General features: G+C 37.7%; 1 protein-coding gene across 1 annotated transcript in view; it reads right to left on the reverse strand.

The window, feature by feature from the left end:
• ATP8A1 (ATPase phospholipid transporting 8A1) overlaps positions 1–24,472 on the reverse strand; it is a 230,217-nt gene that overhangs the window by 162,933 nt on the left and 42,812 nt on the right. Inside the window, exons 5-6 of the mRNA XM_061191344.1 lie at positions 21,669–21,714; positions 6,844–6,884 (exon numbers count right to left, since the gene is read on the reverse strand). Coding sequence (XP_061047327.1) covers positions 6,844–6,884; positions 21,669–21,714 — 87 coding nt within the window. The remainder of the gene's footprint in view (positions 1–6,843; positions 6,885–21,668; positions 21,715–24,472) is intronic.

Consider the following 24,472-nt stretch of genomic DNA (forward strand, 5'->3'; position numbering starts at 1 on the left):
TTTTTAAACCCAAAACCATTTGAAAGTCACATTCTTTAAAGTGTAACAGTGCCATATGTTCTGAATACTAATTCATGACTATCTTAAATATGAGCAAAACAAAAATTATCTAAATTCAGTAATGGAAAGAACTTAAAAGAAAGAGCAAAGTGCTTTAATTTTTTTGTTGGAAGAGTATAATATTTCAAAAGATATGATGATAAAAAAGAAATCATTTATCCATTTTCTTGTACCAATGCACCATAAAGATTGAGAAACGTGGAGGGATACACGAATGCATCATAAAGGAATTTACCATGAACAAGGATTACAAGATAAAATCAACAGAACCCAATCCATGTATTATATAAAATAAATGATAGGAAATCTTACAAGAGTTAGTAGTCTACACAAACAGATATGGATACATCCACAGGGAGAGTAGACTCTTAACTGTAATTATAATTTCTGAATTATAAAGTATAGTACCTATCACTTATTCTATACGGCAAACATGAAAGTCCTTTAAATCCAATCAATTTTTAACATTTAATTCAAAATCATTAGAGAGGTTTAAAATTCTTCGTTTATTCCTTATTTCCTTGGATAAATCACAAGGTCAATGCAGGGTAGAGAAACCATCCTCTACACTGTTTGAGCATCAGTAGGTATCTCTACCTTGATGAGAGAAGTACAGTGTCAGCAGGTATATACTCTTTGCCTTTTATTATAACTATATCTCCAACATTTACCTGAAAGAAAACTGGGAATCGGTTAATTATCTGCATTGAAAATAGTTACAAATATACAACCCATTGTATTTAAGCATAGAATACAGTAAAAATGGTTATTGGTAAACAAGAACCACTTATCTTCACAAAATGGCATAAAATTATTTAGGAGTGAGGCCAAGGATGGGGCAATCCTTCAAAAAACAAACATTGTATCTTTATTGTACCGGCTATATAACTTAGCTTAATAAAAATAAATTTAATCCATTCTGTCCACTTAATTGGCATCTCATCTTCTCATTATTCTCTCCCTATGACATAAAAATAAAAAGGAGGAATTTACCAAATGAAATTTTCACCCTGTTTAAGGAAATCTCAAAACTACTGGAAAGACTATCATATATATATATATGATACTACTCCTCAGATGACCTTAGTTATAATTCATAATTTAGAGAGGAAGAAAATAAGTCTTAGATTCTAAGTTATTTCCCAAGATCACAGAGGAAGAGCTTAGACTCAAACCCACATCTGACTGTCTGCAAAGCCTGATTTTGCATAAGCAAATATAATGAAACAATCACTGTATTTTAAATTAAAAAAAAAAAAAACAGCTTAGTCTCTTTCTCATTTTACTACCTGTTAGCATTTTTGTGAGCATGGTCTGAAGACAAATTAAAGATAAACTATGTCCAGAAACTTAGAAGTAATTTAAGGGATAGGTTTGTCACAGAGCTTTTGGCAAACTAATTAACAAGTTGGCTTGCTGACCAAGTTCAGCAAGTTACACTGATGGTCACACTCCCATTATATTATGAAAGTTGCCCTCACTTTTAGTAGCCAAATGAACCTAAAAGCACGTTTTAATAATTAATCAGGAAAAGAAAAGTCCTTTTTTGGAGGGGGAGCTTAAAGCCTTTTTGTTCTCTCCCCTCCCTAATTTTCCTTGAACCTCAAAATAACACTTTACTTGGGGGGGGAGGGGTGGGAGAGAATGATGTCTTCAGTGGGAATCACAATATGAGACAGCCCACTGTGGTTTACTTATATACTGGGGGAGGAACAGGTTAGGCAAGGTTGGAGGGGACCTTCTCATCTATGGTATGTATGCTGGTTATCCAGGTAGGGAAACTCTGAATGCCTTGATTTGAAAGAGATTTATTTCAGATGAAATCTGGATTATCTGAAATTGACAAATTGTCAGGGATCTTGGAATCGAACACCCCCTTCCTCAAAAAAGGGCAAACTGGGAAAATAAAAAAACAGCGAGTGTAGGTATAAACTAGCCCTCACAATAATGTGTTGTGGTAGTATTCTGATAGCACCCACTGAAAGCAAGATAAAAAGAACAAAGTTCTCTACAGCCAGAGCACTTAGAGAGAATGCTACCCAGGTTACCATTTAATTGCTCCTTAATCACCTCCTGTGTATTAAGGTTTGCTCTCCAATCAGACTGTATGCTTTATAAAATCAGGATCATATTTGTCTATATTACAGTGTTAGGGATTTTCATAAGTCTGTTAGAGTCTAATTGTACAGTTTTCCAACATTTTATTCATTGTAAGACAGAAGAAAGCCTTACGGTTATTAAACTGAAGACTAAAAGAAAATATTAGCCTCTTATATGGTCTAACGGGTTCCCCCAGTGGCTTCGGAAAACTAAGGGCTCACTGAATGCTAAAGTTGTTCTCACAGCACTGTGCGGAGAGCAGGGAACTTACCCCCTCCTTCTGATGCCTATGTTTTAGCTCCCTTTCTCAAACACCTCTTTCTTTTTGGGTTCTGAGCTCCTAACGTGGCATTCATTCCCGTTTCCAGCCTGGTGTGTGCATGGGAACAGACAAGAGAAAGTCAAGACGGCAAAAATTCTTGGACCACGTGTTCTAGTTGGAGGAACATCATGACAAAGCAGTTTTAGTCCCCAAAATACCGAAGTTAAAAAAATATTTAGGGCTTCAGGTTACTACCTCGAGCCTTCTGAAGTCACTGACATTAGTAATTACAATTGAGGATTATGAAAAAGGGTAAGCTTATTAAGCTGCAACAGACTGACTGAAAATCTGATTTGTCCAATTGCAGGCCCCAGCACATTTATTTATATTTTTACTGAGGAATTTTTGTAGATGTGAATTCTTAATCCAGAGAAATATATTTCATGGTGGAAACTTCATGCATTAAAGCAGCTATATAGAGTGACTTTTACACATGCAGGCAGCCCACCACTCCATGTTTTTCTACAAAACCAGAAAAATGTGTTGATTCTAAGATTCTTCACCTAAATTCTATCCTAAGCAACTATTGCAAAAACATATGAACAGTCTCAGCTGCATCTCAATCTTAAGAACTGATCTTTGTGGTAATGAAGACAGCTGTTTACTTTCAAGAGTGGGGATGCAATGCCTTGTATAGGGCCTTTTTTTTCATTTTTATTGGAGTATAGTTGATTTACAATGTTGTGTTAGTTTCAGGTGTACAGCAAAGTGAATCAGTTATCCATATACATATATCCACTCTTTCTTAGATTCTTTTCCCATATAGGCCATTACAGAGTATTAAGTAGAGTTTCCTGTGCTATACAGTAGGTCCTTCTTAGTTATCTATTTTATATACAGGGCTTTGTAATTGTAACACTTTCTCAGAAAACCAGATACTGGCAACTTAATCTCGTGCAACAGATCAGTAACTGGAGGGATGAATGGTTAGCGTCTGGGAGCTGAATGAAGTCTGCCCATCTGTGAATGGCTGGATGGACACTGCAAATTTGTAGGTCCTTTGAGAAACATTAAAAAGCAGCCTCAGTAGCCACACACTCAGAAAGACCAAGAAAGAGAGAACCATGAACTAAAGCCCATTTGCACTAAGGTGTATCATATTACATTGGCATGTGAATCAGACTGTTGGTTTTGGTTTATTGATTTCATTTTTAAATGCACAAAATATTACATAAGCTAAAGAAAAGACTTGCCTTACAATCTGGCTAACACAACAAGCCAGCCTGCTTTCACACCTGTCCACTTAGTGTTCAATAAACCATTTCTACATAGCCAGCATCTTAGTGTACACCGTCCCGTTCTTTTCACCTCCGATTATTCTATGACACAGGAATCCTCATATGTCCTGCTTGCTATTGTGAGCTCACTGCTTGGCACATACACTCAATAAGTATTTGTTGAATGATGGTATAAAATTTTTCTGTGTTGCTACAGTATTTGAAATGACAGCTTTTACTTGTCACAAAATATACTAGAGTGTAGCATGTCATAATTTATTTATAAATGCTCTTTCTATTGTTGGATATCCTCATATTCTAACTTTTCACTGTTACAAATAATGTTAATTGATAATTATTATACATGTACAGGTATCTCCCTATTTTATGATTATTTTCTTGGGCTAAATTCCCAGAATCCTTTTTTTTTTTTTTTTGTGGTTGTCAATATGAAGACTTAAATTGCTAATCCATAATAGTATGTGAATAAAATACTTCATAAAAATTCCAAAATAGAAGTTTTTTTCCTTGACTAGATAGCAAACGAGGCCTCAATACCGTTTAAATTTGCAACTTTTATTATTAGGTTGAATATTATACTGAGTCTGGTTGCTTACTATATTTCTTCTTACTTTTTGCCAACTTATATTTCCTATCTAGATAACGATTTCAATCTTTTGTCATATTTGGTGCAAATATTTCTATATCCTCTCTGCTTATTTGCGTGATGTGTACTAGTTTTAAATTTTATATAATCAAACTCCATAGATTCTTGAGATTTTGATCTTGTTCTCCTCCAAATATTTATTAAGGTCTTTATTCTATTTGTATGTTTTTCAAAAACAATGTTTCAACATTTTCTTCTAGCCAGTTGAAATTTATTTTAGCACAGTCTGTGTCTTAGATATAAACTGTATTATTCCTGAAACTGCTAATCTGTGGTCCCAACATGATTTACTAAATAATCCTTTTATCCATGATTTTTGCCTCCTTTATCAAATATTAAATAGGCTTTATTTCAGGGCATCCTATTCTATTTTATGCTTTTCATCAATGTATATTTTTGCAACAGATTCACGCTATTTTAATAACTTTTGCTTTCCATTTTACTTATATTTAATCCTTGCACACTGTTAATTTTCCAAAATATTCTTCTATTTTCTCAACTGTTTATTTTTGAAATTACAATGAATAATTTAGTCAACTCTTGAGGAAAAAAAAAAGATAATTTCCCTGATTATACTACATCATTACTTTTGAACAAGTGGTGCTGTTTTTCTAGGAATATTACATATTTGTTTATTTTTGTGAAACTTTAACACCTAAAGTTTTTATGTTTTCTTTACAATGGTCATATACATATTTCAAGTTTACCTGTAAGCATCCCACATGCCACCAGGAATGAGATCTCTTTTTCACTGTATTTTTCTAAATTGCTATTGCTGAAAAGAGTGATGTCAATTTCTGAATATTTATCTTGAATTCATCACTGAACCAACTTTTATTAATTCTAATTAATTAAATATCTACTTCTAGTTATTAAGTAACATCAGCTCATTTTGGCTGGATGATTTTTGGCAACACCTTAAATTCTACCCCTCTGTATCTTGAAGTGGGATGCTCAGGGAAAATGTGGCACTCATCTCCAAGACAACTGAGAATGCTACCTCTATGGAAAATCATGGGCTGGTAATTTAATTTTTTTCTCTGTGAAAAATTGAAAAAGTAAGTTAAAATAATCCAATCAATCTTGGAATAATGACTGTCTATTAGGAAAATAAAACATTTTAACAGGTTAATTTTAGGGTGAACTAGTAGATGGTTATCTCCTGACTTTACAACTGTTTATTTTCTAAGCAAGCACTCTAGGTAAGAAGAAACTGATATCAATTTATTAGGATATGCATTTATGTTAATTATCCTGACAAACCTAGTAAATGAAACACATTTATAATAAAATTCAATTTATCATACTTGACTATACCCTACTTGTCTTGGCTCTAAAGTGTTTAAATCCACAAGTACTATACAAAAGCATAAAAGAAACTTCTTTTGAAACAGTAAATTGAGCTTTTTTGTTTTTTTTATCTTGCTCTGAAAAAGAGGTGACTATCACAGAAATAAGGAAAGCACAAAGTATTTTCCTCTATGTTACTTTCATGTCAAAGACCAGAGAGAGAGAGAGTAGTGAGTTTTCAAATATCCAGAAAAGGAGATGTCAATCTCTATTCTGGCTACTGATTTAAAATAAACAAAGATGTAATTAATTCAGGATGAATCCTGTTCCCTGTGGGAATACAAGGTGACTATGAACATCACAAGGTAGAATCAGGGCATGGCCTTTAACTGGGAAATACTGGAGTGCAAATAAACTGAGTGTGGGTTACACCTCCGTTGTACTAGCAATCTCAGAAAACAAAGTCCCCTGGGTAGAATGGCCTCGCCTCCGAAACTCTCTCACCAAGTTACGAAGGTTATTCACTTGTGGATGACTGGCGATTAAATGGTCTTCCAGAACTAAGGGAGAACTAACAATCATTGCTTACCTTTTGAAATTGAGGTCTGAAAAGCATACGAACCCTTGGATAACACTTGCTAAATTATGACTCAACTCACTAACTGCCATGTTAGAGCTCCTATGAGCAAATTAACTTCTTGATGGAACTCATTTCCAGCTCATTAGAAGATGATATTTAGTTAGTAAGACATTAAAAAAAAAAATGAATTAGCAGTGTTTAAATGCGATTAGTCATGATATATGAATGTGAAGTAAAGTATACAAATGTGAACTATCAGAATCTAATTTTTGTTTTACTTGGACAGTAGATGATTAAAGCAAAAAATTACAACACAAAACAGTCCATGGTTAAGTGAAATCTATGAAAACAGTACTCAAAATATACTATGAAAGGAACAAAAAGTTCTAAATATTACTTTAAGGTAATAGTCTTTCTAATATATTGCAAATTATTAAATGGAAGTGACTAACTGAAGATTCCATGTATGTTTACAACATTAATTACTAAATAGCTTTCATATCAGTGGAATCCTTGACATTTGCTTATATTATATACAAAAATTACATCTACTAGAGTTACCTCTATGCATTTCTTCTCTTGTAACAAAATAAAAATCAATGCATACCTTTTCCCAGTGCACAATTTCCCAAGCACCACTTCTCAAAACTGGAAAGAGAAAAGGTGACAGTTTTAAGAATATTTTTACTACTTATCAAAAGCCTACCTCTGATGAAATGATCATTTTAAATGAATAGCTTCAAATAAATTAACTGGTGGTAATTTTTATAGGTTTAAAAACCAATTATGACAGCAAGGATATATAAAATTACACAAAGAAACAACCAATGAACATTTTAGATCTCAAAATAAAATACTATTTTATCTCACTGGCGTTGCCAAGGGCTTTCATCAGCACACAGAGGAATTACAGGGGTTGGCTGGAGGAGAAAGCCACAAAAATGCTTGACAAAGGGAGTAACAAGCTTAAAAAAAATTCAGAAGCCATAACAGTAGCAATGTTAAAAAAGAAAAAAAAAAGATTTACAAGCACAGCAGGAATGGATTTCAAACTCGGTAGTAAAAATTTAACACATAAACCAGTAGATTAAAAAAATCTGTACCTTTAGCTTTAAAATAATGAAAATAGCAAATGTTTCTATATTTGGTTTACTGAGAAGAAATAAAAGAAGAGGCTACAATTAAATTATGATTGAGGGGTTGATATTTCTCAGTGTTTTATTACTGCTTTGCAACAGTAAAGTTACTCAGTATACCTTTCTTTTATTCCTGCAGTGTGTCTGTGGCATAATACTGAATATGCCAGTAGACACTAGCAGATAAAACAAAACAAAAAAGAATAATGTGAAGTAGATAGCACAGCATGCAGTACTTAAAAGGATTAAGTCAACGTCAGTCAACAAATTATCCTCACAGTAAATTCCATGAGGGCACGCTAATATTTACTTTGTTTAACACAATAATATTCTCTGGAAACAGTACAGTACCTGGCACAAAGTAGCTACTGGGTAAATATTTGCAAGATGAATAATTTACAGGCACAAAAACATTAGATTCAGTTTCTTTTGATGTTAGAAGAGATGAAGGCTGAACCCTCTTAAGTAAATCACGATGATGATAAGCCCCAAAATGTGCAATAGCAAATCTAACACTAATTACATACCAACAGGTCTGGAAGCCAGTGTTACAATATAAATTATTTTAATCTAAATATAATCTCTTTGTGTTCCAAAATTCCCTGAAGCCAGGGGCTGTGTCTTATTCATTTCTTTATCTTTAGCACTTCACAGCACTCCTGGTCCACAAGACACTCCAGCGCTAGTTAAACAGATGAATAAATGCAACAAGGAATATCTTGCAGTGAATTTTGGTGAATCAACCTCATTAATTTAAATAATAATTCCAAGATGAAGAGCTAACACTAAAGTATTTCCAGTAACTATATGACTAAGTTAAAATTCCAATTTTGACAGTATTCATACAGCTAGGGGTGAAGGATCTGAGCACCAGGCATCTAAAACTGATCCCTATATTCTAATACACAAAACTCTAATGCCTGTAGAGTTCACCCAAACTGATGCCAGGAGTAAAACTGCTCCTGGATGTTGCTCCCGGAGTACAAGGGGTTCAGAGCGTGACACTTAAGAGTAAAAAAGCCCTTGGGGAAGTGACTTCCCTGGTGGCACAATGGTTAAGAATCCGCCTGCCGATGGTGGGAACACGGGTTTGAGCCCTGGTGCGGGAAGATCCCACATGGCCCAGGGCAACTAAGCCCATGCACCACAACTACTGAAGCCCGTGTGCCACAACTACTGAAGCCCGCGTGCCACAACTACTGAAGCCCGTGTGCCTAGAGCCCATGCTCCGCAACAAAAGAAGCCACTGCAATGAGAAGCCCGCGCACCGCAACGAAGAGTAGCCCCCGCTCGCCGCAACTAGAGAAAGCCCGCGTGCAGCAACGAAGACCCAACTCGGCCAAAAATAAAAAAATAAAAAAAAAAAAAAGAACAAATGAGAGCATTTCGCCCTTTAATCACTTAACCCAGTGACTACAATATTAAGTACTCAGCAAGGAGTGCTGGCAAAGTGCTGTTCAAATCTGTATAACTGACTGATGGGGCTAAAATTTGCATAAATTTAAATTAGAAAAAAAAATCCTGTTCAATAGTATCTGGAGCTCTTTATTGCCGTTTATTTTCTTTTAATCCCACCTCATACGAGTAAACATTCCCACATTGCAATACTTGGGTTTTTAAAAATCAGTTTCCAATATTTCTAAAATCAAGAGGTTTGACATGAAAATGAAGACTTCAGGCTTATCAGGGGAGCTCAGTCAATTAACGCACTGTGACGTGCGGCTTGGACAGCAGTGGCCACCTCTTTCGATGGGGCTCACCACTCCATCACCACGCTTGTTTGTGGTTTCCTGCTGCTTTATAGGCAGCCTACTTCCCTGTCCTGTATTTAGGACACCTGCCTGGCTCACACTCATGAGGTTTTCCTTCGTTAATTGAAGTATAACTTACAACAAAGTGTATAGACCTTACGTATTCCGTTCAATGAGTTTTTTAAAAACTGTAAACACCTGTGAATTCACCACTCAGGACAAGATGCAGAACTCCAAAAAGACTCCTCATACCACTTTACGGTCCATTATCCTATCTCCAGAGACAAATATAAATTATTCACCGTAAGTTAGTTTTGCATGTCATATGCCCTGAATCATATAGTATTTTTGTATTAAGGTTTCAATCAACATATCTGAGATTCTCTTTAAAAAAAATCTTTCTTTCCCCCGTTAAACTGACATGGTACTATGGTGGATCGATTTCTGGATTCTGTATTTATTCCACTGATCAATTTACACATTTTCACACCAATACATACCACCTTGATCATTTTAACTTTATGGTAAGTCTTGAAATTAGGTAGTCTTCCCACATTGTTCTCTTTCAATACTGTTTGCGCTATTTTGAATTCTTTGCATTTCCATATAAATTTTAGAATTGAATTGCCAATTCTAAAAAAAACTCCAAACTCTCCTGGGACTTTGATTTGGGGCTCAAGTGTTTCAATTTATGGACAAGCTACACCTTTCCATTTATTTATGTCTTCATAAATTTTCTCCAATAGGTTTTGGAGTTTACAGTGTATGGGTCTTTCATTAGATTTATTTCTTGACATTTGATGACTTTTTTCTTATAAGTTGTATTTTTTACTCCATTTTCCAGTTAGTCACCGGTAGTATATAGAAACGCGTTAAACTTTCGTACACTGACCTTGTCATCATGTAATTTTGTAAAATTCACTTATTAGTTCCAGTAGGGTTTTTTTTGGGGGGAGGTAGCAATACTTTCTAAGAAACAATTTTGGCTTGTTAACAATGCTGTATTATGGTTTTTGGCAGTTTTATTATGCTCATATGCCTCACTGTTCATCTCTCTATTTTTAAGATTTTCTGCAAAAAAAAAAAAAAAATCTTTGGAAATCATGAATAATTTTTACTACTAAAAATATCCTGTTGATTTTGTGCTCTAAGCATATCAAATTACACCTTGTTTTATCTCCTCCACCATGACCAACACCGGCATCCCTACTTCAAGCAACCATCATCTCCCAACTGGAGGTCTGAATTAGCCTCACCACTAGCTTCCTACATTCACTCTTGATCTCCTTCAAATTTAGTTTCTACAGTATAGCTATAATGACAAAGTACAATGATTTTACATACATTACAATTATGGATTATTATGTATCAATTCATATATCCTTATACACATACATACATATACAACATTAAGTGACTTCTTGCTTAAAACTCTTCAACTGGCTCCCCTTGGCTCATAAGGTAAGTCCAAACACCTCGAAGCCCTCTGATGAAGCAGCACCTGCCTAATCTCCATCACCACTTCTGACCACTCCCTCTGCCCCTTCTCCAGGCCCACCGTGCTGAAAGCAACACGCTCTTTCCTGCCTCAAACCCTTTGCACATGTTTCCACGACTGCAACACACTTTCCCTCCATCCTCACCTAGATCTCAGCTTTAACACCACTTTCTCAGGGGATAGTTTTTTTGACACCTACACCTTTACCACTACCCTCAAGTCTAAATGAGCTTCCTGCACTTCTCCTTCAGAGCACTTATGACAGTTTTACTATATATTTAGTTGAGAGAGGATTTATGTAAGGCTTTCTCCTTCCCCAGACTCCAAAATCTTTGACCACAGGAATATTCTCTATTCTGTTCTCTGCTGTATTCCCAGTGTTTCCATGCAGCAACACAAAGGTGCTCAGTCGATACTTGCTGGATGGAAAGTGGATCCACTGATGTTCCTATGTGTTTGGGGCCATATGAAGCCATAGTAGTAGTTACATAGATTTACTAAAGATACAACCCTGTTCCCTAATAGATCTCATGTTAAAAACAGTATATACACAATGTTTAAAAAATAGCTATACAGGAAAACACTCTGGCATTTCCTCAAAAAGTTAAGCACAGAGCTATCATGATACAGAAATTCCACACCTAAGTACATATCCAAGAGAACTGAAAACATAATGTTCACACAAAAACTTGTGCACAAATGTTCACTGTATCATTGTTCATAATAGGCAGAAAGTGGAAACAACCCAAATGTCCATCCACCAATGAATGGTTAAACAATAGGGGTAAAGCCATACAATGAAATATTACTCAGTCATAAAAAAGGAATGAAATGCTGATACATGTGACAACATGGATGACTCTTGAAGATAAGCCAGTTACAAAAGGCTACATGTTGTATGATCTCCTTTATATAAAATGCCCAGAACAGACAAATCCATAGAGATAGAATGTAGATTAGTGGTTGTCAGGGGCTCATGAAAGAGGGCAATGGGGATTGACTGCTTATACGTCTGGGGTTTCTTGTGGGGGTGATGAAAGGATTCTAGAACCAGATAGTGGTGTTGGGTGCATAACGCTGTGAATATCCTAAAAAACACTGAACTGTATACTTGAAAATAATGAATTTTATGGTATGTGAATTATAACTCCAAAAAAAAAAACCAGCTACATAAAATGATGCCAATGAACTATTTAAACATTTGCTTAAAATAGCCTTCTCAGTTTCATAAGTTCCTAAAATGTTTCCAATGTGAGCAGCTGGAAATGGTTACACAACCATTAGATGCACTAATGTTCTTGTGTGTTTGGGACATGAATGTCCTCTGATGTCAGCTCTGGGCCACCCCTTCCAGCTCTGTAATCTAAATTAGCCCTCCTTGAAATGCTGCCACTTGGAAGAGACTGGTCAGTTCACATCTGAAAATAGCCCTGAACCACTCTCCTGGGTTCCCCTTACAGGATGGAAGCGTCACAGCAGGCTTCCCAAACTCAGCTGACCAGACCACACCAGGGAGTCTGCTCCACCAGGGAGGTTGGAAGCCTGGCCACTTTCACTGAAACCTGGAAAACCATCTGAATCTGCTTCACTTGTCCATCCTCCCCACCTGCTCATTCCCCTCAGCCTCGCTCGGATGGTTTCTCCATGCACATTCGAACCTACCTACGTCCCTCCCCTACCTGACCCTTCTGCACCACCCTCCCTCTGTAAACTAGCCTGTCCTCCTACCATCTCTTAGGGGATGCCTGCCTCCACCCAAACAGTACATCCTCCTACTCTCTCCTCCCCTACACTCCAGCCAAAGGTTTCCTCCATTCATCACTGAAGACACACACTGGAAACTACGGCTTACTGCAAAAACTGATATGTCTGAGAAACTTTTAAATACATTTTCAGTCAACAATGTTTTCTATCAAACTGCAGAATCAATGTATTATTGTCCAAGTCAACTGGAGTTATATAAAGGAAAAGCTGAGATTCTTTCCTCCTCTCATGCCACTTTCTCAAGGTAAGGAATGCTGATGCATCCTCACATACTTTTCTCTAGACAGGCATGCACATATGCATGTTTGTTTTCTTTCTTTTTAAAAATTTATTTCTCTGCGACTTGGTTTTCCACTTAACATGTACTTCCAGGACAAAGCACAGAGACAACCCATTTTTTGAGAAATAATCCCTTGTATGGATGTATCCATTACAAATGGGTCAGATAACTGAACAGACTCACAAGACTCCACAGGGTGTACTCAAGAAAAGTTTTAATCAAACTAGAGGATATGGTACAATGGGAAAATAAAAGCCCAGGCAAGCATCAGAGGCCTGAGAAACTCCTAGGCACAGCCCTCCAGGGTCCCTTCTCGTTCACCTCGGACATGGATTTTGAACCTCCATGATATGGATGATAAATCTTAATTTCAGGAAAGCCTGGGAAAATGTTTCCAGGGGATCTTTTATACCCCCCAGTCAATTAGACAAACCTGATTATGTTACAAATTAAACCAGGTAAGCCATCAATCTATATACATCCTTAAACTAAGCAGAGGAGCTAATTTTGGGTGCTTCAGGGGAGTTTCAAACCCTGCAGAGAGCATTAATTCAACAGCAGTCCATCTCATCCTTCTCTTGGCCAAGGTTCAGCATCACGGTTCCAGGTGTCTCTGAGATCAGCACAGAGGTAGTCCAGTCCAGCTGTGAAACAACTCTGATTTACACAACAGTTATATCATAATGTATTCACCTATCCTCCTCTCAATGGAAATTGTGACTTCTAATTTTTTCTACCACCTCAAGTAACACCGAAATATATTTACGTAATTGTACTCTATAGGAGAGGAGTCCCAAAGGAGCATTGCTGGCTCTAGGGTATTTGTGCTTGTACTTTTATCAGATACAACCAGATTACTTCCATACTGCAATCTACACTGTCACTAGCAATATATAAAGTTCCACTGACTATAAACTTAGACAAGCACAAACTGTTATCAGTCGCTTGAATTTTGTCAGTCGGATGGGTACTTGGTACTTATTCTGAAAGCTACAGTGGCCTAGATTAATCCAAGTGTAAATTACCTTTATGTCCTATACTGAATTAGAATTCTAACTAAGAGTAACATACTTTTGGATGTAGTACAGAACCTTGCCACTCAACAGGTGGTCCAGAGACCTGCATCAGCATCAGCATCATCTGGAGGCTTCTTAGAACTGAGGATGTTTCTATCCCTTCTACCTTCCACCCCCAATTTCATTTGTGTTTGATCTACAAAACCGTAACACAGAAATAAAAGCTAGAAGTGCATAGCTTCTTCAAACTTGAGGCTAGACCTATCTTAGGATATAGAGAACAATACAGAATTCTGGTGAAGTTAAAAATCAGCTCACGACATATAAAAGGTTTCTGGGGACTTCCCTTGTGGCGCGGTGGTTAAGAATCCGTCTGCCATTGCAGGGGACACGGGTTCGATCCCTGGTCCGGGAAGATCCCACATGCTGCGGAGCAACTAAGCCTGTGAGCCACAATGACTGAGCCTGCGCTCTAGAGCCCAGGAGCCACAACGACTGAAGCCCACGTGCCACAACTATTGAGGCCCACATGCCTAGAGCCCGTGCGCTGCAACAAGAGAAGCCACTGCAATGACAAGCCCGTGCGCTGCAACGAAGAGTAGCCCCCGCTCGTTGCAACAAGAGAAAGCCTGCGCACAGCAATGGAGACCCAATGCAGCCAAAAATAAAATTAAAAAAAAAAAAAAAAAGGTTTCTGTACTAATCAAGGCTTGGATAAAAGTCAGTCACAATTCATTGTTGTCTTTACTTCTGAACTGGTTCCTAAACATCCAACCATAGAACAATTAAAATAAACCGTATCACATGTATTATGCTGGTGACTGAAATAGAAACCTAGTTATTTTTAATCACTGACCTCCTCTAACCCAGCTCTAACCAGGTTTAGAGGAAACAAGAAATGATGCTGGGTCCTTTGCTGAGCTTTTAGCTTTCTTGGGCCCAAGTACACTTACTTCACAACTCTAGAGAAGGTGAGCCATGGAGGAGATGATCAGTGATGCCTGGTGAAGGGGACTGAGAACAAGCTAGGAAAGAATTATGTCAATGGCCTGTCTTATGATGCTTTAACAGCTCTTTCTTTTAAATGCAAATCTCCTCCACCTCTCAGCAGTTCCCCAAACACACCTGCTATAATTTCCACACTGGCTAATTAGTCTGACAGTATGCATGGGAGAGCTCAGATTATAAACAAATACCTCAAATGTCACCTGTTCTTACTGAGCAGGATGCTACTTAACAGCTTCGTTGTAATGGATTTTCTGTTGAAATAAAAACAGTCTGTTAGAGTCCCTTGGGAATTCCCTAATCAAAGGCTCTGGAGAAACTGTTAGTCTCTCAGGACTCAATCAAATGTCACACACGTACAGGTGCTGGCTGAGGGTCTCACACTGGCTTCTCTGAGAGAAGCCATCACCACGGCGATCTAACCGGTCTACCATTAAGGACGTTACAGAAAGAGTCATTGGAGTGTGTGGGGTGTCATTCCTGGGCAATCAAGCCCCTTCTTGAAATAGGTTAACAAAAGGCAAATTATCTGAAAGGATAATGGGCACTACCCTTGTCACAGGAGATAGAGAAACCACAGCAAGGCAGCATGCTGCAATCCCTAAGTGGCAGGAAGCACTGAAGAGGAGCTTTAGTGCACTGAGAAGGCTAAGAGAACCGCTGAGACTACAGTTTTGAACTGGGCAGAGAAGGAAAACCAGCATACCCATATTTAAGCATCAATTCATTCACTACGTAGACCCTTACAAAGACAACTTGAAGGCAAAAAACCTCTTGTGGCACAAACTGACACTGCACAAAAGTCTCCTTCGTGAACTTGCCTATAAAGGTCAAATTAAGCAACAATCTGCTTGGGATACTCTGACACAAAAGACAAAGGGAACCTCCTGAGTTCCACTCTCGTCCCTATTCTCTACAGAGATTTTTCAGTGAATTGATACCAGTTCCTCCAGCTCACTTTAAAACTGTTAACAAGGGTCCTCACTAGCAGCATCAGCATCACTGAGAATTTCTTTAGAATGAAATTCTGGGGTCCCCTGTGAGGCCTACAGAAGCTCTAGGGGTGAGTTTCAGCAAGCTGTTTGAGAACCAGTGACTTATTTTAAAAAAATATGGGTGAGATGATGTGATCAGAGCACAAGGGGCAGCAACCTCCTTCGCTCAGAATGGTTTTTTTTTCCCCCCAATGCTGCTCAGAGTCATGAATCATTTGCTTTTTCCTTTATGTAACTGAGAAATTCCTTGAAAGAAAAATCTCCTTGCATTGCCTCACCAGTCATTCCACCCTTCCCTGCAGCTAGGCTTCAGTTCTCCCAGCCCCACATCTGCTCTCCAGTTTAGAGCTGGAACTCCAGTTAAGAACTGTGGCTTTTTTTTTTTTTAAATGGAAGGAGATGTGATTTACAATATTGCATTAGTTTCAGGTGTACAGCATAGTGATTCAGATTTTTTGCAGATTTTATTCCATTACAGATTATTACAAGATACTGACTATAATTCCCTGTGCTATACGCTAAATTCTTGTTGCTTATCTATTTTATGACTTCTTACATGCTGGATTTAGTGGGTATCACAGCCCCGGTCCTCTATTAATTCAGCATTTGGTGTTTGATGGGGTTTCCCCTCCTTTGCCAAGTCCAGTTGGATCTGTCCACTGTGTATTTTCCTTTGCCTTCTCATTGTCACCACCCTATTCCCCTTCCCTAATTAATCAAAAGTCAGTCTCCCTTTGTGCCTCACCCCACCCCTCCCCATACAGCTGTCACATACTTTGTTAAAAAGTATGACTGGGAACCTAGCCACACCCTTCAGTAATTCTCTCCAAGTTCTCCACCTTGGTTTTCAAAGCCTCCAAATTATGACCCTAACTTGCCTTCCCGTCCCTGTCCCCACTGCTCTCTGCCATGTATCCTATGCTGTAGCCAAAACGGACTGCATTCAGCCCTCCGTATCCACGGGTTCTGCATCCACCACTCATATGCCATTTTGTATAAAGGAATCAGATTTTGGTATCGGTGGGGGTCCTGGAACCAATCCCCCATGGATACCAAGGGACGTGTGTATTTGCTCTTCCCAGAATATAACTCACGCCTTCCCATTTCCTCCTGGATCATCCCTGCACCCACGCCGACAGCTCCGCTTACTCAAGGTCCACTCGTCTTTGTGATCCTTACTTGTGACATTTCTGAATCCCCACCTCTCTCATTTGGCCTTTATTAGTTTTTCTATCTTGTATCATAGTATCAGTGAGCATCTTATCTTCCCTACCAGATTCTAATTTCCTATAGGGCAAGCATGAAGCCTGGTTTCTTTCTGCATTTTCTGCATTGGGTCTTACACAAGGTAGGTGTTCAGCAAGACTTACTGAAGTGAAACAATAAACGTTCTAACTTGGAGTCACACCTGTTTTTCTCCTTTCACTTTATCTATGGCCCTCAATTTCCTCAGTGGATTTTGTTTCTTGGTGTGCTTTTATTTATGGGACAAATGAAAGATAATCTGCAGTTGTATTTCCCCACAAATAAATACCTCCTCTTCATCCAGAGCTGTTGCTAAAAATATCTAACCAGTTCAGTTCAAAAAATTGTACGATTTTAAAATTTTAATTTGAAGATATTAACAATCTTAGAGGTGCCTGAAAACATTCTTTAGCACATATGTGCTCAATTTTTAAGTCCAATTTTTATGCTCATGGAAACAATACTTTCTAAGAACTATTTATAGGTAACTGATGTACACGTGGCAGAGTACAGGTCCAGGCTTATGGATGGATCAGATGTGCAGATACCTCCAGGGAAACAAAAAAGCTGCACACTGGCTTTTTCAGTAAGCCAGGAAAGTGGTGCTATTTTAAGTCCCTTAGCATGAAATGAACTCAACCAGACGGATTCAGCCTTGTTAGTAGGTCATTTCAGGCTTAACAACCTAAAACAAATTCAACCCACACCAACTCAACATCTTTTTCATAAAGGACTTTAAAGGTGAAATAGCTTGCAGTCAGAGATAAGCAACTATGTGCCCTGCAGGGAAGTAGCCTTGTTAGGGGTTATCAGCGGCCACCAACTCAACTCCACTTCTGAAGAGGCTGATGTAGCTCTGGGAAAAGACGAATCAGGTGGAGATGAGATCTATTATTTTTAGCTATGTGCCTAGTTAAAAAGAATTTCATGTTATCTTTTTCTAAATTAAATTAAAACAGAGCAAAACTGCTTTATTAAAGACTTATTCTACTGCTTTATTAAAGACTTATTCTAATCTAATACGTACTAACAAAACACGGTATGAAACAATCTAACGGTACTAATGTGGCCTTCATTCAACGGCAGCGGCCAGTCAGGTGACTGATGGGCTGCCAGATGTCACAGGTGTTTTCCAGACATTCTCAGCTACAGAATGTATGTACACCATCCTTCAGGGAATATATCCAAACCTGGGATTTTAAAACAGCAAATCTACTTCATTAAGAGGCATCTTTAATTTTAATTTTTTAGATCCCAAATATCTTTCTTTAGTCTGCACCTGAACCCCATCCCTTCCCAGGCCTCCATATTGTGACTTTATGTGAAACTGTCATTCCACTTGAAATACTAGCCACAGCAGTTTTCCACAAAAAATAAAAGCATAAGTTTACAATTTAAAGAGAGAACTAGCTCAATCACTACAACAAATTCATATGGGGATTGGCTTCAATATGCATATTATAATGATAATTACAAATGCATAATTAACAAATTTCTGCAGAGCTAAGTTTGGCCAAGAAAACCCAATTTAGGACACAGAGTGAGAGACTGCCTCCTGTGTGTATGTAGACACGTGGAGGGAGGGTATGTCAAATATTGTGAGCTCAAATATTGAGGAAGAAATCAGAGAAAATAAGGTAAATGTAGATGTCAGGAAAACCTGGGGGTCCTGAATACGGCAGTGCTCTGGGCTTTTGAGCAGTGGAAGGGATAAGTGGACACAGTGCTGTGTTCATAGGATGCAGAGCAGAGTAAAATGATGATATGATGACTTCAACAGAGACAGTAAAGAGGAGGCAAGAACTTCTACCATGTTAGTTTTTTTTTTTTTATCTTATCAGCGCCTTCGAAACAGTCTGGGACACAGTTTTGAAAATACTGCTTTTCATCTTGCTCACACCCTAGATAATGAATTTTCAAGGAGGCTCCTTTCATTTCTAGTCTCTTCCTGCTTCCTATCTGTGCTGAAATATCTATACAGAGAGTGGTTCGGTCACTCACATAGAGCACCTGCTAAGGACGGGCTCCTGGGCTAGAGCTGTGAGGACACAAAGATGAGGAAGACCTGCCCTCTGCAGAATCCAGAATTTAACCCCTGATCAAGTTCATTAATTGGTGAAAATGAGGCATCAGACAGGTACCAGTCCACTGAAAATGTTGTAAGTGAAATCATGAATTTGTATTTCTGAAGTCACTAGGGAGTGACAGAGAAAAAAGTCACTCTTTAGTGCCTCAATGCAAAATAAGGAGAGAAAATATTCATTTTTCTAAGAATATAGAAGGATTAATATTTGAATCTGAGGGAAAGACGTCCTCATATATTACATGGTCTTGATAAACACTTAGAAAATGAAATTTAAGTAAAATAATAAAAATATCTGTCATAGATTAATTGCCTGTCAAAAATAACCCCCTTCCCACTCCTACACCACTTCCTGCCTCAACTCAGGAAAGCAAATTGAATTTCAGTCTGGCCTACCGACAGATGGCTTTCATATAAAGTATCAGTAATTTGAGTTATCTGACAGCAAATAGTATCCTACTCAAACATTTGTTATCACCTATCAACTGCAAAATCAAAAAGACGACCAAATACTCAAACTAGGCAAAGAAAAAAAAAAGAACGATTTGATTCTCTAAGAAAACAATCAAGTAGCAAACTAAAGACCATAATTTCTTGAACATGGGCTTTCCAACTATTCTGACTTAAAATGATTTTTATATGTAAGCCTTAATATTTTATTTTTGACATGAGTTTTCTATACTATAGAAGACTTTCCTCTCACTTTTTAACCACAGAGCTAATCCTGTTAATCCAGAATGAATTGGTGAACCAAGAATGATGACCAAGAAAGAATCTTTTCTCTGAATACTGGGCAAAAAGGGAGTATCTCTGGAAGTAGGCAAGTACCTGGAAAATCAGAGAACCCATCCATACGGGGTGTGGTAGCTTAAATCAGCACGGCTCTGACGGCTACTCTTCAACTGTACAATGCTGACTTCTTGTGCCAAGGCTTGAAAATAAGTAACTGCTAGTCTCTGAGGATAGGAGCCCTCTGCCACAAGACACATTACATATTGGAAAAAACAGTTACATATTTTTGGTTCAAAAGCTGTTACTGAACATTCTGAGCAACATGGCAACAAATGCAAAAACTGCACCAGTTGCCAAAAATACCAGTACCTGAAACATTTTTGCTTTTTTTTTTTCCCCCTTTCAATACCTATGGCTGTCCCTTCCCACCTAAACCCCTAGAGTAGCTTAGTCCTCAGGCTTCTAAGAGCCCCCTATTCCATGTCATTCTGCTCTCCAACTTTAATCTGCATATTTATCTTATCTCTTTTCGGCTTGTGAACCTTCAACAGCTACTCAGCATACGTAAGAAAAGTTGGAATCTCCTGGCTTGGCATTCAAGGCCCTGTAAAATTTGACCCCGGCCTACCTTTCTGATCATGTCTTTGCTTCCCTTTGCCAGGAATCTCCTTTCCCCATCTGGCACTCTAGTGGTTCCACAAAGCCATCCAACAGCCGTCTTCACCTCTGCTCAGGAAAAGCTCTCTTCATCCTTCCTCACTCGGCACACAGGCAATGTCTTGCCCAGGTGCTTCTGCTCATCCAAACTTTGCCCGAAATTCAAGATCTAGCTCAAGTTACCCCACAATTCTCTCTCCTGCTTTTGAATTCATAGAGCATTTGACACAGGAACCAGCATTTGCCACAAAAATCTAGAGACACTGAGATCACGTAATCCAAATCCTTCATTTTCCACACAAGATCATTTTTCACCTTTATAGAGTTCCCATATTATACTTTTTCATATGTCCTGTAATAAGTATAATCTCAGTAAATATTTAATTTACTAGGTGATACTTTAATAAATGTACCTTCTTCAAATGCATCAAAGATCAGCAGATAACTCCTTTGGTAGAAGGTGGTAAGAAGAGAAGCAGGGCATTTTGACAGAGTCCCATAAAAGTCAGAGCCATATAAAAATACTGTTTTTAATTACCAGCTAATTTTGGCAGACATGGCTAATCCTCATCACATCAGGGAACTTCAGAGAGAGATGAGATTCTCAGAGTGGGAAAGCTCAGGGATGGGGTAAGATGTCTGTTTCACATGTTCCTGGGTATTTTTTTTTTTAAATTGAGAGCACAACAGTCTATTTGCCTGTGTTGAAGGTCATTTGGGTTTCAACTCCATCAAAATGAGACCCACAACAAAAGAGCCACATCAACATGCCATGTGCTTCCCAGAAGCTGGCCTGGTTTTAACTGTTTTATTTATTTCTGGAGTATATATCTTCTGCAAGTACAGGATAATTCAAAGTGCTTCCAATATGCCTTTTACTCAAGTAACATCACATCTGATTATTTTCTATAAATCATACCTAGAGTACATCTATAGATCACACACACACACACAAAGACATTTTGTAGCACTTAACACTGTCAAAACAACTGCAGATTTTATGGACAGTACTTGTGAGTACATTGCTATGAGGCATTTAAAATGTATTAAAAATGTTACTTTTCAAAACTATCAATATTATCCCTGTAAATCACTCTAATGTGAATTTAAGTGTCATGCTAATAAATGTTACAAAGGAAGAATCTATCTTGGAACAAAAACTTAAGAGATACAGAGTGTTCTCAGTTGAATTATATTTAATTGAAGTGATTTGTATACATTACTACGAGTGTATGTGACAGATACGAGAAACAAAATGTAAAATTCTTACCTTGGGTCTGTTTCTTGTTCACTGCATTATCAGCTTTATGTCGTTTCTAAAATTTAAAAGCAAAAACAAAAACTGTGAAAAAGTGGATGAGATTAACAAAACAAGATAGCACCTATTACAAAAGAAAGATTTTTAAAACTTATGTTTTTCAAAGCTTTTATCCTTTCACACCCATATCAATTTTATTAAGTACGCCCAGTGTGTGGTGATGGGAATAATCAGGGTACGCAGGAATTTTAAAATTGAAAGTGCAATCCACAGCATCTTTATATGCTACTCCTGTTCTGGGAGTACAGGGGTGTGGTCCTTGGAAGGATCTTACATTATCATACAGGTACGATTAAAATTTTAATGTACTAGAAAAGATGGAGCTGAAAGGCTGATTTAGACTTTTGTTTAAATAACTTACTTAAAAAAGAAGATTGCCCATGAGAATTACCTATAATAACTACCATTTAATAATGGTACTGAAATATTTTCAGTTTCTTATGAAATTCATTATCTAATTAGCTGAGTACATCCTCTATAATTTAATGACGTGCCGATGTCTGTCAATGACGGGAACCAAATATGTCTACCGTTTGCACAAAGCTGCTTCTCCCCACTGTTCCCCTACAGCCCCCTCTCGCACTACCGCAAGTCACTGAGTCTCATTTTCCCTCCTCCCAAAGCAAGAAAAAATTAAACGGTAAACAAATGAGTTAGTCTAAGTCTAGGTGGGTGAGTTTGAAAAGCTACAGAAGCCAAGATTTTATAGCAGTAAGAAAGAGAATGGGAAGGTCAGAGGAAAGGTGAGAATTTGAGTGGCCAGGGGAGGCTATCTTCTCTACGGTTCAACTAGAGGTTTTCCATGGCTTCTGTCTAAACTTACAGCATCGAGCATAACACATCAGCCTCTGCTGACGCTGAAGAAATGTGTTGGGTGTAACTGACTCTGAGCTCAAAGATTTTATCATATAAAGCCCAGGGTCAGGTTTAGCTGCGCATACCTGACCACAAGGTGGGTTGGCATGAGTGTAATAAAATGAGTTCCTAAGTTCCTCGTTTGAGAAGAAACATAGTTTTTAGAATCACAGGCACAAATGAAAACACTTTTCCAGAGAAAAGCCTGGGCTTGTAGATGAGCACTCCAAGACACAGCAGCGCTGACGAGGAGTGGCATAATAGCTGGCACTGTGAGCTCAGTTCATCCAAACAATCAGCCACTGAACTGCACAAAATGCAAATAAGGCATTCAGAACGCCTCTGTGGAAGGCTTGTTGAAAATGATTCCTGCCACATCCATATGCAGGAACACACCGCAATTCTTTCTCAATAAAACACTCACTAATAAAAGTGTAACAATGCAGACTTTTAATAGTCAAATTATTGCTTCCAAAAGTAAGCACATGATTTGCCAGCAAAGGTTCTTAAATAAATTTTTAAAGTTCTGTTAAATTTGTAGCATCAGTGGAGAATATTTTATGATTGATAAAACTCTAAAATACTTACTCTTTTTTTGCTGTTAATAAAGATCTTAAGAAAATTAGGAAGTAACCCAAAATAAATTTTGGTCCAAAATAAATTTGGTCCAAGGCAAATTTAGATATCTGAAGGCAGTGCAAATATTTCCAGAACAACGCACATCTATGACAGACAATGGTTACACTTCCAACTGAAGGAGACAAATAAAAGCTAATTAATGAAACCCTCCACTTAAACTGGAAATTTAATCTTAGTGAAACTTAAGGAGATCCTGAACATTTCTTTCCATCTGCAGAGAATTCTTATGTAGGAGCCTCTCCTTCCTCAACCTTCCCACCACAGAATAAATTAGGTTACTTGTCAAGAAACAACTGTTTTGAATATACATAAGGATCCAACCCAGATAGGTACATTCTAATCTTATCATTACATTGTATCCGAAAGAGATCCTATTTCTTCTAAAACTAATAGTTCAGAAGAAATTAATATTTCTTAATATTAAGAATATAGCTATTCTTTGAGTTCAAATACTTCTACTGTCCTGTAATCAGAGTTCATTTAATATCACGGAGAGCTAGTGAATTATTTAATATTATCAATATTTGATTGACAGTGGTCCAATAAACTCTACTGTATAAATAGTGCCATGAACTTTATGGTTCTTAAGCATGTGGTACTGACCACCCCTTCCTACTGGAAACCCTTCCCTCCCTAGACGTATCTTAAGACATCATTACCCAGGTGTTTTACCTGCACCATGGCCCCTTCTTTATCTCTCTGAGATGGATTTCCTCAAGGCTTACTCCCTGCCCTCTCCACTTCTCACTCTCCACTCTCTTAGTTCATTCATAACTGCAATTTCAATGATAACTGTTATCTAAATATATACCAGCCAAGACTCTCATCTGAGCTCTAGACTATTATATCCAGTTGCCTCCCTGACAGCTCCCTCTGGCAGTCTCAAAGGCATCTCACACTATGTCCAAAAGGCAGTCTCTGACTTTAACCCCCAAGACTAGGTACTTGTCTCAGAATGGAACCATATACGATCCACTTGCAAACCAGCAACTTGAGAGTCGTAAGTACCTTCTTTCCCTTTCACTCCTATCCAATGTATTTCTTCATTCAATAAATGTTAACAAAATACTGTGTCAGGCCCTGTTACTATTGCTGATACAGCAATGAACAAGAGACAAAAACTCTTGCTCTTGTGGAACTTACATTCTAGTTGTTGGAGATAAAACATTAATAAAATGAGTAGGATATACAGCATTTCAGATGGTGATAAGTCTTGTCAATTTTACTCCTAAATATATATTGAATTCATTTTTCCATATTTC

The sequence above is a fragment of the Eubalaena glacialis genome, chromosome 5, assembly GCF_028564815.1.
Source record: "Eubalaena glacialis isolate mEubGla1 chromosome 5, mEubGla1.1.hap2.+ XY, whole genome shotgun sequence".
Lineage (NCBI taxonomy): Eukaryota > Metazoa > Chordata > Mammalia > Artiodactyla > Balaenidae > Eubalaena > Eubalaena glacialis.